This window comes from Triturus cristatus, chromosome 8, assembly GCF_964204655.1.
Source record: "Triturus cristatus chromosome 8, aTriCri1.1, whole genome shotgun sequence".
Taxonomy (NCBI): Eukaryota; Metazoa; Chordata; class Amphibia; order Caudata; family Salamandridae; genus Triturus; species Triturus cristatus.
In genome coordinates, this window is record NC_140591.1 from 1,126,486,642 (window position 1) to 1,126,499,125 (window position 12,484).

The 12,484-nt window shown below is 44.9% G+C and overlaps 1 protein-coding gene across 1 annotated transcript in view; it reads left to right on the forward strand.

The window, feature by feature from the left end:
* Nucleotides 1–12,484, forward strand: part of RFX8 (regulatory factor X8) — an 816,960-nt gene that overhangs the window by 647,543 nt on the left and 156,933 nt on the right. Inside the window, exon 12 of the mRNA XM_085620509.1 lies at nucleotides 2,518–2,612. Coding sequence (XP_085476635.1) covers nucleotides 2,518–2,612 — 95 coding nt within the window. The remainder of the gene's footprint in view (nucleotides 1–2,517; nucleotides 2,613–12,484) is intronic.

The following is a 12,484-nucleotide window of genomic DNA, read 5'->3' on the forward strand; positions in this document are numbered from 1 at the left end:
TAAATACGCCTGAAGAAGCATACAAAAGACATGATGATGAACAGTCCCAACCCTCCCGTGATAATAACTAGTCCCGGGCAAAATCTTCAGTACGCCAACATAATCTTACAATGGGGCATATTCACATGGGCTTAATACCACAGGAACATCACTTTTTCTGACGTTCCTGTGGCGTTAAGTCCTTCACCTTATTTACATGGCGGTGTTAAGCCACTTAATGTGGCTTAACGCCACCTTGTAAATAAGGGCCCCTTTCATGCTAAACTTAGCATGAAAGGGGCGGGCAATGGTTATTGCGGCGGGGGCTCTGCCACAACACCTATTTATTTTGACTCTGCCCCCTATTTACAAGGGTACATAAAATATGGGGCAGCGTCAAAATTAAGACCGGGATAAATCTGATCTTAACATGGTGAAACGAGGAGAAATATGTAATTTCTCCTCGTTTTTTCTGTTTCTATGTATGCTTCATTGTGCAGCACACATAGAAACAGCAAATCACCATGATGAATATTTATATTCGGAAAGGTGTCCCTTCTTGCACATAAACAATCATTAAGAAAAGTATGATTTGCAACCTCTATGTGTCCTGCACAATGAAGCACATATAGGAGTTACAAATCACCATTAGTGATTGTTTATGTGCAGGAAGGGACACCTTTCATTTGTGACTTCTCAACATATATCCTATTTTGGGTCATGTGTTTGCATGTGCTTCTTTGTTATTTGATAAACTGATCTATGCCATAGATGTGGACAGATTGTGTAGTAGCATGGAATATACTTCGTTAGTGTATATGTTGTTGGCAGGCTGCAGATCGCATGTGTCATGCCTTTATTGTTTGCTAGTCATAGGCAGGCTATGGGTCATGCTTGTCCGATACTGGATGCAATTAAGTCATTGACAGACTGAGGGTTGTATGCATTGCATCATGTTAGTAAGTAACTTGTAGGCAGCCTGTAGGTCATGTGCATCATTGGTTTGGGAAGTGTGTCATTTATGGGCAGGTTATGGGTCACATGCATCACTTCATAGTGTGTGTAAGTCGCAGAAAGACTGTGATCACTGTTGATTATTTGGGCTACATTGTGTTGCTATGTGTTTGTGTGTGTCTGGTGTTTATTTTCCGTAATATGATTAAGTCATGGCGGGCTGTGGTTAGTCGATGCTTCGCTCTGTGGTTTGTTTTTGAGTCTGTGTGGTTATGGTGGAGGTCTACTTGTTCTTGTATTCTGTGTACCTAGTGTGTGCTGTTTGTTTCCATGGTGTCTGAGTTCATGAAGAATGTTGGTGTCCACTGGATTCTACCAGTCAGATGGAAGATCTCATAAGGGCCAGGGATGATCAGGTGTCAGACTGCTCTGCCCCTGGTGGGGTGATATTACACGTGACTTACTTTAATAAATAGACTTAAACCTGAATCTCTGTTGGACTTCTGTTCATCTTAACAGGTTTGCCTTATGGTGGACAAGCTAATTCTGTGTCTGCTGCTGCTGTACTCGCGTCAAGTGGAGTTCCTTACAGTGGGCAATCATTGCATTCTGTCATTTCCTGCAAGGCTGCCAATACCCAAGTGAATACTTTCAAGGAACATCTCTGTGTCTTGGCACGTTATAGGCTGGAACCAGGAGTCATGGGTGGTAAAGGGACTCCTGAACTTCAGTTATTAGCGCTACGTCTTGGGGATGGCTCTAGTGATAGGAGCACTCAGAACAAGGGGGTGTAGGAGCAAGCAGCCTCACATTCTTCTTCCCTTTTTCTTCATAGGCATCTAAGGGTTCACTAAAAGCAGATGTTTGCAGAAATCTTTCATCCAAGTAACAGGGTGTTGTGAAGATGAACCTGCCCCACACACAGAGGTGGATTAATGTAGGACTCCTCAGGCGGAACTATACCTTTGGGTACCATTCCCTAGCTTTGGTCCTGATATACCCACAGAACAATTATTCATAGGTTTTATCCATAAAGCATTGTGCTATGACAGATCTGAAGAGCAGGTGCCTGGGCTACCTAAACTGCTTTTTGCACACATGCTAAGGTATTCAACCACCTTTCAATGAAACACCTCTTTACTTCAATCTGTACTTGGAGATCGCGAAAGGTAGTTATAAAAGAGAAGCACAAGCTACCCATTAATATTAAGGTGTAGCCTTCTTCAGGTTACCTTTGTCCTCCTGCCATGTGGGTATGCTGATGCCAATTGGCAGTCTCCAAATCAGGTGGTTGAACAGTAGCAGCAAAACACAAGTAGGCTGGTGCAAGTATGTGCGTGCATGGCAATGATTTCAAGGTGCCTATGGAAGAACAACACATGACATGCTCTATCTACCCTTTCACCATAGTAAGTTGAATAATTAATTTCCACCTTTGTGGGAAAACATGTATGAGAAAGGGTTTATTTGTGTAGACATGGTATTATTCATTAAATGTGCCTAGGTCTTCTGCTTTCTCACTTGCACAGAAAGACAGTAATTTATATATGGTTGCAGCATTATATCTCCACTTTCATATTCCAGGTTTGAACAGTTTGATCTCCTTGCTTGGCACCTCATCAGATCTCAGGGCGTTCTTGAACTGCGTTTCATCACTTCTTCAGGCTTTTGTATTCCAGGTAGGGCGTTAGAAGCATTTATAAGCTGAATTTTCAAAAACTGTAATAAGCTGGGAACTGACTTGATGGGGACGGGCTAGCAGATGAAGTGGCAACTCCGCTTTGCCATCCTGGGTACCCCAGTAAGTGTTTATCGGTCTAAAAGCTAACAGCCTACGTAGGCTTCGCCCTGTCCACTATCATTACCCTTTCTGGCCAGATTGGCAAAGTATTCTCGTTGTGCCCCTTCCACCATTAATGCCTACTCTGCATTATTTTATTAATTCCTGCAAAGGACCGCCAGTTGTCAGCAATACCCTTACAGAGTCATACTTGGACTATGAGCCTCCCCTCTAGACAGCCCAAGTACTGAATTGCAGCACGTCTGAGGTACCCAGAATGTGGCTTACTAAATAGCATGGAATGAAACCTCTTGAGTGCATACTATTAAGCTGGGAATGTTCCATGGTTGCAAAACACAAAGAATCCTTGGGTCTAGCATGCTTGAAGAGCACCACACGAGACAATGGTAAAGATAACTAGTCACTAGTGAAAGAGTCCCTTAACAGGACGAAATCCCATCACCCACTGAGGTGGCATGCTTAATCATCTGGGATTCTCCTCTTGGCGGAGACACCTAGCCCCGCCAAGGGCTACAAACCCCTCACTGTGAGGGAGGAGCTCAGTGATGTTTTGATTCCTACTCTACAAAGGATATGCTAAGATCCTCAAGATGTGAAACATTAAACTGGTTGGGCAATGGGCGCAGTGCAAGAAAAAATTAAAAACGAGTGAGGTACGTGATGCTAAAATTAACTACTCAGAGCGAAAATATCCTCATTAGCTCACTCCTATTGTCAGGATTAAAAACAGTGCACCTGCAGTATAGAAGGATGTTTACTGCATGTGACAAGTGAAACAGGTCTACTGCGTTTGATTATGTGAAACAGTGAAAACATGATCTGAGTGCAAGGTAAATAGAAACAGATACAAATACAAACCCAGTAATCCGACTTGTGATAAACACGATTTACTGGTTCAACCTGTGGATGACAAAAGTAACAAGACAAATCATATGCATATGTCTGAGAACGCATAGTTATCAACAAAGTGGTGTGAGTCGGTTGTACTCATCAGTAGTCTGCCTTCATAGTGCAACATTCAAGGAGATAGAAATTAGTCTTACCCGTTGATTACAAGTAAAAGGCCTCACCTCAACCTGGCAACAGCTCAGGACGGGAGGCACCGCTCTGAAAGACGTTTGCAAGTGTCAGACCAATATAGCAATAATCTGTTGGATACACCTGAAACATTAAAACAAAACTGGAGCAACCTGTTCACAATGTCAGCAACAGCATAAAAATGCCTGTGAGCCGAACTTCTGATGATGGAAAGGATACAATGTATGTGGTTTATTTGTCTCTTAATGCGCGAAGATGCGAAATTGATACAGTAGGAGCCACAACTCTGTGCCAGCTGCTATGTGCTATTATATGTATATATGTGTGACATAGCAGAGCCTTGGTGTCCTCATTGTTAGAGTGTAAAGAACATTAGTGATCAGATGGCTGTCCCACACATACTATTAAGTAGATGTCATCACTCTAAACAAGGCTCATAAGTGCATCACTAAGCCGATAACTCAGAGCCCAAAATGGCCTTCAGATGTAGGCAAATATGAATAAATCTACAGTCCAGATCTAAAACCCTTTCAAGCATCAATGGAAAGGAACTGCATGACGGGCTGTTCCTAGCCGTCAAGATAATTGGCAGCAAAGTTTGTAGCCGCTAGGTCTAGGTAAGAGCAATTAGTTACGGCATACCTAGAGGGGAGCTTGTAATAAACAAAGGGTAGTCGGCTGTAAATCTCCTTGATGTTTAAAGGTAAAGACAGCTTTAAGTGGTTAGGTCAACTCACCGGCATATAGGCAATGTACTGACGCGCAGTGGTGGATGATGCCAGTAGTCACAGTGCAATGTTAACTGCCGCCCTAAATCGCTGGTCACCCGGTTCCATTAAAGGGCTGATGTGTATACAAGTGTAACCAAGCCAATAATAACCAAAGCGACATCCCGCTGTGAAAGAGACACTCAATTTACTAATATCTTTTGTGAGGTAAAAAACTTCTCTTGTGAGGTTAATAAATGTGTTAAACAATCGAGAGGGAGTCATAAAGTGCAAAGTTTGCATCACTAGACATATGGCACAGATTAGTGTAGATGCCGCTGCGCTTAACAGAAGCAGGTGAACAAAATAGTCCCATACTGTGGCCAAAGCCGGAAAAGACTGACCAGCGTGAACTGTATGTAACCTGAAGGGAATACATCAAGTCAAGAAAGTGAGTCGTAAATATGCAACAGCGGACAATTCAGATAAGAGATTAAAAAGTGCTTGTAACCCACAGGGATGCGGAGATTCTGGCCTAAGCATGACTGATGCGGCTTACCTGTCCGTCGGTACCCCTGGCGGTAGAAGAGCTGCAGCCGCAGGTAACCGGCGGCCATGTTGCCGACGATTAAATAGGTCAGAGGCAGTGTGGGCATGTACGCAACCCAGTTCTGCGTATAAACCTGGGTAATGTAGACTAGCAAGCAGGCGAATCACAATGACCGTACATGTACTGTGCGACTACAATAAACATGAGTGCTCATGGGAGATGTAGGTTGGGAGCGCAAAATGTCAGCCCGCTACCCATAGAATAAAAAGACATCTCTATTAGTTAATGTCTGCAATGTATGAAAATGTGTCGCATATTTATAATGTGCAATAGGATTTGAAATGAACTTCTCTTTAACCTGTAATGGAAGGTTTGGCAGGTGGCGGTTATCTCAAAGGGTGCAGATAGTGTGGCGAACAGATACGACCATCAGTACCTTCAATACCTTTGAGCTGAACAAGAAAGTTACCAAAATCCAGAAGGACATCAAATTCTACAGCGTAGACAAAACATACCCTTATCTACGGGACACATTTTTCAACACCCCATACATACCACCAAGGACACGCAACTGGGGCAGATATCGCAACAACCAACAGATCACCTTCTCCGACTCCTTCAATACCTCCCTTGAGGACTCTGATCCGGGAGAGGGACCAAGTACCTCCATAACAGCCAACAGACCACCGCCGCTACTACCACAAGGTTTTTTAGGACAAGGCCGCGGACGCGGCCATCTACAATCTCGACCACGGACCAATCGCCAATACCAACCTCAATTCTCAGGAGAAAGACAAACACGAAACAGATACTACCAATGGGGACCACAACAGTAATTGAACAGATCTCACCCTCTTCCACAGTGGACCTTCAATCAATACCTATCTTCAACCTCTCCAACCACATCCTTTCCCATGATGAGATCATCATTCTCAGCAGAGGCCTCAGTTTCGTTCCCAGTGAACGGACTAACTTCCTGGACCTACAGTCCAACTTGTTACTATTCTTCCGTAGAATTCGACTTAAACAATTCTTCTCGGACAAACCCCAATCTGTTCTTCCGGCGGGACCACGGTCCCAACCACCCTCCACCTTCAATCCACCCTCCTCCAGCATGCATCCAGAGATCCTTTCCTTTGAACGCTCTGTTCTACGCGAAGTTAAAAATCTTCAAGCTGAATTCGAATTTGTACCATATAACTTACCCCTCTCAGAAAAACAAGCATTGATCAACCTCAAAAGTAAACCTGATCTAATAATCAAACCAGCGGATAAAGGTGGAGGTATCGTGGTCATGAACACTGACAAATATGACCTGGGAATTAAACGACAACTATCTAACATTCTCCACTACCGCCCACTCACCAAAGACCCCCTACCAGACCTCCGAACCAAAATACAACTTGCCACTGGACGAGCCAGATCCCTCAACATCATAACCCAGACAGAATATACCTTCCTCAACAATCGACATTCACGCACACCGGTTCTATATGGCTTACCAAAGATCCACAAAGACAGCATCAACCCACCAGGACGGCCCATCGTCTCAGGCTGCGGTTCGATCCTTGAACCCTTGGGTAAATACATCGATGTCATAATAAAAGAATTAGTCCCATCCACAGAAACTTTCATCAGAGACACCATGGACCTTATCCTCACCATTGAAGACAGACCCATTGACACCAAAACTGATCTGATGGTTGAGTTAGACATTGAATCACTGTACACTAACATCCCTCACAATGAAGGACTTCAAGTCATCGAATCCTTACTTGAGACCAGGCCAAGACCCACCCTAATACCTACCGAATTCATCATGGATCTGCTCCACTTCGCCCTAGAAAATAACTATTTGTTGTACCGCGACACCTTCTACCCCCGAGTCAAGGGCATCTCTATGGGAGCATGCTTTGCCCCCAATTTTGCTATTCTCCTCGTCCACAACCTGGAGATGACCCACACACTCACTACCAAGAACCCCTTTATCGACCACATCTCCCTCTGGCGACGCTACATCGATGATATTCTCCTACTATGGAAAGGCCCTGCCCAAAGCCTGGACCCCTTCATCGAATGGCTCAACCAGTCTCAAACTCACCTCAAATTCACCCATGAGTCCAGACCCAATGACCTTCCATTCTTAGATGTCATAATACACACAGAAGATGACAAAACCGGTACATGCTTATACCGGAAACCAACCGAAAGAAACACCCTTCTTCAGTACTCAAGTTACCACCCACGAGGCCTCAGGGATGGCCTTCCATATGGTCAGTTCCTACGTATCCGCAGGAACTGCAAATGGCGGAAAGATTACTTCAGAGAATCAGACATCTTAATCCAAAAACTCAGTGACAGAGGTTATCCTAAATGTCTTGTGACCAAAGCCCGGAAAAGAGCTTGGTACTGTCATCGAGAACATCTCCTGACATCACAACCCAAAAAGACCATGACGAGGATCCCTTTTGTCTCAAGATTCAGCCCCTGCAGCAATAAAGTTCGTAAGATCATCAAACGCAATTGGCAGCTGCTACAACCATTTGATACATTTAGAGAAGCTCCACTCTTCTCTTACCAGCGAGGCAGCAATCTAGCCACGCACCTGGTTCATGTCATCACATGGCCGATCGAAGCACCAGGCAAGAACACTATCACTACCGCCTGGGGCCTACCTCCTGCCATGGGACAGTACAAATGCCAAGCCTGTGTTATTTGTGACCTCACAGTCAATACCATAGACTTCAAAACCAACAACCAATCATACAAACTAAAGACTCTCACCAAATGCAGGTCTCAAAACGTCATCTATGCGATCCGCTGTCCGTGCGACCTCATCTACATTGGACAAACCACCCAAATGGTCAAACAAAGGATAATCCAACACAAAAGTAGAATCCATTGCAAAGTCCTTACAGCACCCCTGGTCACACATTACATTCAACAAAACCACTGTGAAACATATCAACTGGCAGGTGATAGACCAACCCACACTCCCAATGAGAGGTGGCGACATGAAAGCACTTCTCAACAAGTGCGAATGCAAATGGATCACTGTTTGTAACTCTGTCCACACAGGTGTAAACACTATTGACAAATGGAATAGCACCATCATGTTATAACTACCACCCTCACACAACCCCAACCCCCGGAGCCAGATAGAGAATGCCTCACCTGTTCCCCACTAACGAGGCAGCACTCCTCCACTCTGGTCTCCCCAAAAATCTGTGTTGAAGATATTTCCATGACTTTTCCTGTAAATCAAGTTTTTTTTTTTTGCCCTTCGTGCCTTTTACATGTGATCATATACTTCGGACATCATTGTAAATCCCGCCTATTTATTTTGATCTAACCTGTTATACACTGAATGTTCTTATGTGTGTTCCATTGATTGTAACCATATAACTTATGGCTATTCATTATACATCCCATAATGCGAGTGAGCTGCTTGTGGTTTAAGTATCCATTACCAGACTTTTACCAATGTGGTCTAGTTGTTCTTTTCCCCACCCTAGCCCACCCCCCTCCATGCAGCGTCTCCAACCACTGGCTAATACCGCGATCATGTGCCCTGTGACGTCCACTGACCCGGAAACTCGAGTCTATGCCTTATACCACCACTGCGGCACGTTCATTTTACACCGACACACGCACGTTACAAGGAGCCGCTAACCCCTGCGTTCCCGCAAATTCTTGGATTCACTCCACATCTACGAAGTAAGTTTCGGCACCTGTTCCAATAGTATAGACTAGCTCCTCGGCCCCTGGCCATTCTTTGACCCATGTCTTACTCCTTAGCACTTCCCCATCAGTACCGATTCGCGGTACAACGAGGAGTCACCACATCTTTAACCTTCCCGCTTGCCGATGTTCCCTCCGCGGCACGGCACCGCTCTCTACACGCATCATTGCCGTGTTTCTCATCCAGGTATTTTCCTGTCCTTGCGCGCTCACATCACCGTTTTAAACACCCTGCCTTGCTTAATTACGCTCACTCCCTCCTTTTTCCAGGATATCCTGACTGGGAATCCGATCCACTTCTTCTAATTAATTATTACCACGCCCTCCAGGGACACGGGACCGTGTCCTCCTCAGGTATTAGTCGGTTTTTCCTGAGCCTTTACTCCCCGGCGTAATTCACAACACGCTCCCAAACTCACGCTCACCAGCCCCTTTTTTATCATCGCCTGGCTCGTCAACCTGCCTTCGCACTTGCGCACTTCACCCACTCCTTACCTGCCTTAAACCACATGATCAGTTCTTCCGCCACCTGAATCCGGCCCTCACTTTCCCGCGCTGCATGAGTATCCCTTCCTCCTCCCTCCCCCTGATCCCTCTCCCTCTCCTTTTTGTCCCCCCTGTACAGCACCGCTCTAATTTCAGCAATCCGGTCCTGAAGGTGATCCTGAGTTAAAGGATCGAAACGTTGTCGACCGTTCAGCGCAAATAATAGTGCATTACTCTCTGTGATTCAACCAAATATTTGTCTCCATTGAACAAACTTGTTAAATAATTGCTAGAACCACCAACACTCACTGTATATATCTATCCACCAATTTTATGTTGCGCCGTTTTTCGCTGATTACACATTGTCACTTGTGTCACCACTTTTTGTGTCACTTACACAATTGAGCACCAAGTCCAATTCGGGTTGCTGTCGCATTTCTTGCCTACAGTGATGTTTCAACTGTACTTTATTGTATTTTGTAAATATATGATGCCAAGTGCACTACTGAAAAATTTCACCAGTCTCCCTTTTCCTTCCTTGCAATGTGCTGTACATGCATTTCTAACCGTCCTTAATAATCATACCAGTTGAGATTTTGTTGTTTTACCTCCAGCACTCAATAGGGACACATATTAAGTGTGATCCTGTTGCATTGGGGTAAATTGGATTGCGTTGTAAGAGAAATGGCAGACCATAGTTTGTCCAAGACATCTCAGTGGCTGTAAGCCGCTGTAGCTATAACGTGGTCCAAGGTCATTTAAACCATTGCTGTCACAGCGTAGTTCGTGCACCCATTTCTGTTCTTTGATGAATAAGAATCTTGGTACATCTGTAATGTGAGCAGGGATATATGGTTGCTCAAGAACAGTCCAAATAAGTTTGTCCGCTGTGTGTTTGAGGTCGACAAAATGGTTTGTAAGTTTCATAGCTTGTTTTTTGCACCAAATGGTGCTCTTGTGTTCCAAAATTCTCAGTTTTACTTTACGGGTGGTCATGCCCACGTAGTGCAGTCCGCATGGGCATGTAACCAAGTAAATAAGCCTCTTACTATTACAGTTTGTGTGGCGAACTTGAGACCATGGTCTGTCTGTGCCTATGTCCACAGAGCTCGTGTGTTTTGTCTGAGGACACGCCGCACAGGTACCGCACGGGAAGTGCCCTTTGATCGCTGGAAAACTCCATAGAGTGTCCTGTGTAGAGGGTTTCTTGGTTCTAGGTCTCGTGTGGACTAAGTTGTCCCTCAAGTTAGTGCTTCTTTTGAACGCAAATAAAGGATCAGGAATCGATTTGTTGCCTATGTTTAGAATCCTCCATTTTTTCCGCACACTTTTCTGTATTCCATCGGAGATGGCACTGAATGTATTCACACATGTAAGCCTTGACATCTCTTCTTTCTGGACCGGTGGCTCAATCAATGCCTCTCTGTTACTGTTGGCTGCTCTTTTCAGAGAGCGTCGAACAAGTTATGTCGGCTAATGCCTAATCTTGAGTTGGGGGGAAAGAACTTTGGCATGTTTGTTGAACTTCTCTCTGGAAGAGCAATTCCTTCGAATGCGGAGGAATTGCCCATACGGCTGATTGTCGCGATGCGACTTGGGATGGTAACTGTTGTATGATAGAAGAGAGTTCCGTGCCATCGTTTTTCTGTAGTGTCAGTCCCCAAACCTCCCAAAATAGGGAATTGCAGCACGTCTGAGGTACCCAGAATGTAGCTTACTAAATAGCATGGAATGAAACCTCTCGAGTGCATACTATCAAGCTGGGAATGTTCCATGGTTACCTGTCCAGACGTGGGCCACTTTCTAGAAACTCTACCATGCAACCATGTGTGAATGAGGGTATCACCAGTTGCATTGCCTTCAAGACTGAGCCGTACTCATCCCGGCAGTTCACTCTGTTCATTAAACTAAAACCTCAATGTACAGAGATCACGCTGCTTCTCTGGTGGGGCTAGACCCTTTACAACTGGAAGCCCCAGCTCTGAAAGACAACCATCCAGCTGTCAGTGGCAGGATCCACCAAGGGGTATTTTCATTTCTATAATCAACCATGTTGGTGCCACTAACATAGCTTAATTCTTCAGATGTGTATGTGATCTGTATAGCAAAATTGGTCCTCGTGTGATTTTTAGGATACCTATCCAGTTGCCAGATTCTTTCACAGAGTAGCGCAGAGCAGGCTTTCATGCAAAAACCTAAAATTGAAACATCATTTAAATCACTGGTTCTTCTCTCATGAACATTTGCCATATTTCCTGTACATTATCTGCACAATATTTTCAACGATGGCTTGTCTCTATAACTAACTAGCCAGATAACTTACTTGCCAGACAACGGGCCTCATTTACTACAAAATGGCACAGTGCAGAGTTGCAAGCCATATTGCTGCACTGAGCTGCGTAATTTTAAGAGCACAAGGATGCATCATATTAACAACAATATGACGCATCTGTGTGCTTTCCCCAGCGCTGGCGTACAATTGGCTGCCTTATGCCAGCGCAGGCAATCTTGGGTCATGTTGCAAGGGTGCCTGCGTTGCGGGTATGATTGTTTTTGTGCAGGAAGGGACACCTGCACAAAAACAATCATTGATGGCATTCTCTTTCTATGCGTGCTGCAGAATCCAGCACACATAGAAAGAGGAAAAAACTAGGAGAAATTAAAGTATTTCCCCTTGTTGCACCACTACTACACCTCCCCTGGGGAAGCGTAGGATTCGGATGCATTCCCAGCTTTACAAAACGTTGTAAATCTGCGAATGTGTCAGGTTCTATGGATGTTGCATGGGCCACCCACAGCAACACCATTGAAACGCCCCTTTCATGCAGAGTAATGCCCGAAAGGGGCCCATATTTACATTGCTATGAAAAGTCATGCAGGTTGACATTACGTGGGCTTATATATATGGGCACACCCATTGCGCTGCCTGTGCTTCAAAAAAAGGTACACACCGGTGGCGCAATGGGCTTCTAAATGAGCCCAAAGCAGCTTATTTACAAGCCCCTTGCGATGCCAGTGCATCATTGTTTGTGACGCACCGGCGGCGCTTCCTGCTGCCCCATATTTACAGCGACACGTAAATCCACCCTGTGTGGCTTTTCGTGTCTTTGTAAATATGGCCGCTTTATATGCAACACTTTGCGTGAAATGGGCGTGCCATGGGTGTTGTTGTGGGTGTTCCCACGCAACGCCCACGGCTTCTACCACATTCCCAGATTTACAAGAAAT